Genomic DNA, 1,598 nt, shown 5'->3' with positions numbered 1-1,598 from the left:
GGGGAGGACAAGGGCTAGAAAAACTGCCCGCTGGGTACAATGCTCCGTGCCTGGGTGGTGGATTTATTTCTACCCCAAACCTCAGCATCACTCAATATACCCATGTAACAAATCTGCACATGTACCCCTAAATCTAAAATAAAAGTTGAAATTTTTTTTAATGATGGGCTTTTATGATTAACTATTAAGGGGGAAGTATTGAGAAATTCATCAACGAAATGGCTGATGAACATCAAAACAACAACGAGTCATTTAAGCAGAATCGAAATGGGAGGCGGAGGCGCTAATACCTAACACTGAAGGTCACTTGAACACATAATGAAAACAATACAGATAGGCATAGAGCTCAGATGGCCTCTAGCAGAAGACAAAGAAATTTACCTTGAAACTAGAGATGGATGAACTTTTCTGCGCTTCCCTCAACGTTTCATTCACCCAGTTGACAATAATGTCATCATTGACCTTCTGGCCACCACCAATTTCTTCGAGGATATTCAGTGTATACCTGAACAAAATAAAGAACGCTTTCTGGAGAACAGTGGCTAAAGAATTTAATATAAACAGAAAGTAGCTAAGGATGAAAGTTTTTTTTCAGGTATGTCACAGAAGACAGTCTAGACACCATTACATTTGAGAGAAAAAAAGAATAAATAACAACATTAGCTCCTTTTAGATAGAATAACTTAAGATGTGACTTGATGGCTATTATAATGAAATGTAAAGCAAATACCTCCTTCTAAGCACGATCATTGCTCTGAGCAAAAAGAAAAAGGCAAAGGGAAAAAAATGCAAGGAAAGGCAAATGAAGGAAAAGATTCCAACCTGTGACAATTGAAAAAAATAATTAAAATCAAGAAATCACTCAACATTGGAAAAGTCTGAATAGCCTACATGATAAAGAAAAAGTATAAAATATTTTTTTCCTTGTATAAGTAAAAATGTCAGAAATATGCTGACAAGGGTAATCTTTAGTCTGAAGGTAAGAATTACCTTAGATACCTACTGTTGTCAGAATTGGTTGGTTTGTTGTTTTGGAGGGGTTGGGGGACATTTATTAAGAAGATGTTTTAACCTCTTAAAATTCTATAGAGTAGGCCAGGCGCCAGTAATCCCAGCACTTTAGGAGGCCGAGGTGGGCAGTTCGCTTGCGCTCAGGAGTTCCAGACCTGCCTGGGAAACATAACGAAACCCGGTCTCTACCAAAAACACACACAAAAAATTAGCTGGACATGGCAGCGCTTGTCTGTAGTCCTAGCTGCTAGGGAGGCTGAGGCAGGAGGATTGCTTGAGTCTGGGAGGCAGAGGTTGCAGTGAGTTGAGATAGTGCCACTGCACTCCAGCCTGGGTGACAGAGTAAGACTCTGTCTCAAAAAGAAAAGAAACAAAAAAACAAAAATCAAAAAACCCAAACATTCTCTGGAGCAGAGAAGAACCACCATTCCCTAAAGCTACTCCCTTCTGAAAGGGAAATACAGGGGAGAAAGCCCAGAGTCGAGGAACACGTGGGCTTGTTGACTTCATGGTTCAGGTTGGCAGGAGGGGATCAAATTACACATGAAAGACCTTCAGGGCTAGAATTGCAGTGTGTGCTTCCCAAA

General features: G+C 40.2%; 1 protein-coding gene across 3 annotated transcripts in view; it reads right to left on the bottom strand.

The window, feature by feature from the left end:
* Positions 1-1,598, bottom strand: part of LCP1 (lymphocyte cytosolic protein 1 (L-plastin)) — a 98,392-nt gene that overhangs the window by 17,366 nt on the left and 79,428 nt on the right. For all 3 annotated transcript variants that reach the window (XM_011974584.1, XM_011974585.1, XM_011974586.1), the window contains one exon: positions 382-505. In XM_011974584.1, the coding sequence (XP_011829974.1) occupies positions 382-505 (124 nt within the window). The remainder of the gene's footprint in view (positions 1-381; positions 506-1,598) is intronic.

This window comes from Mandrillus leucophaeus, unplaced genomic scaffold (genome assembly GCF_000951045.1).
Source record: "Mandrillus leucophaeus isolate KB7577 unplaced genomic scaffold, Mleu.le_1.0 Scaffold147, whole genome shotgun sequence".
In the NCBI taxonomy this organism is placed as follows: Eukaryota; Metazoa; Chordata; class Mammalia; order Primates; family Cercopithecidae; genus Mandrillus; species Mandrillus leucophaeus.
Note: the sequence above shows the minus strand (reverse complement) of the source record. Positions and strands in the feature narration are given on the sequence as shown.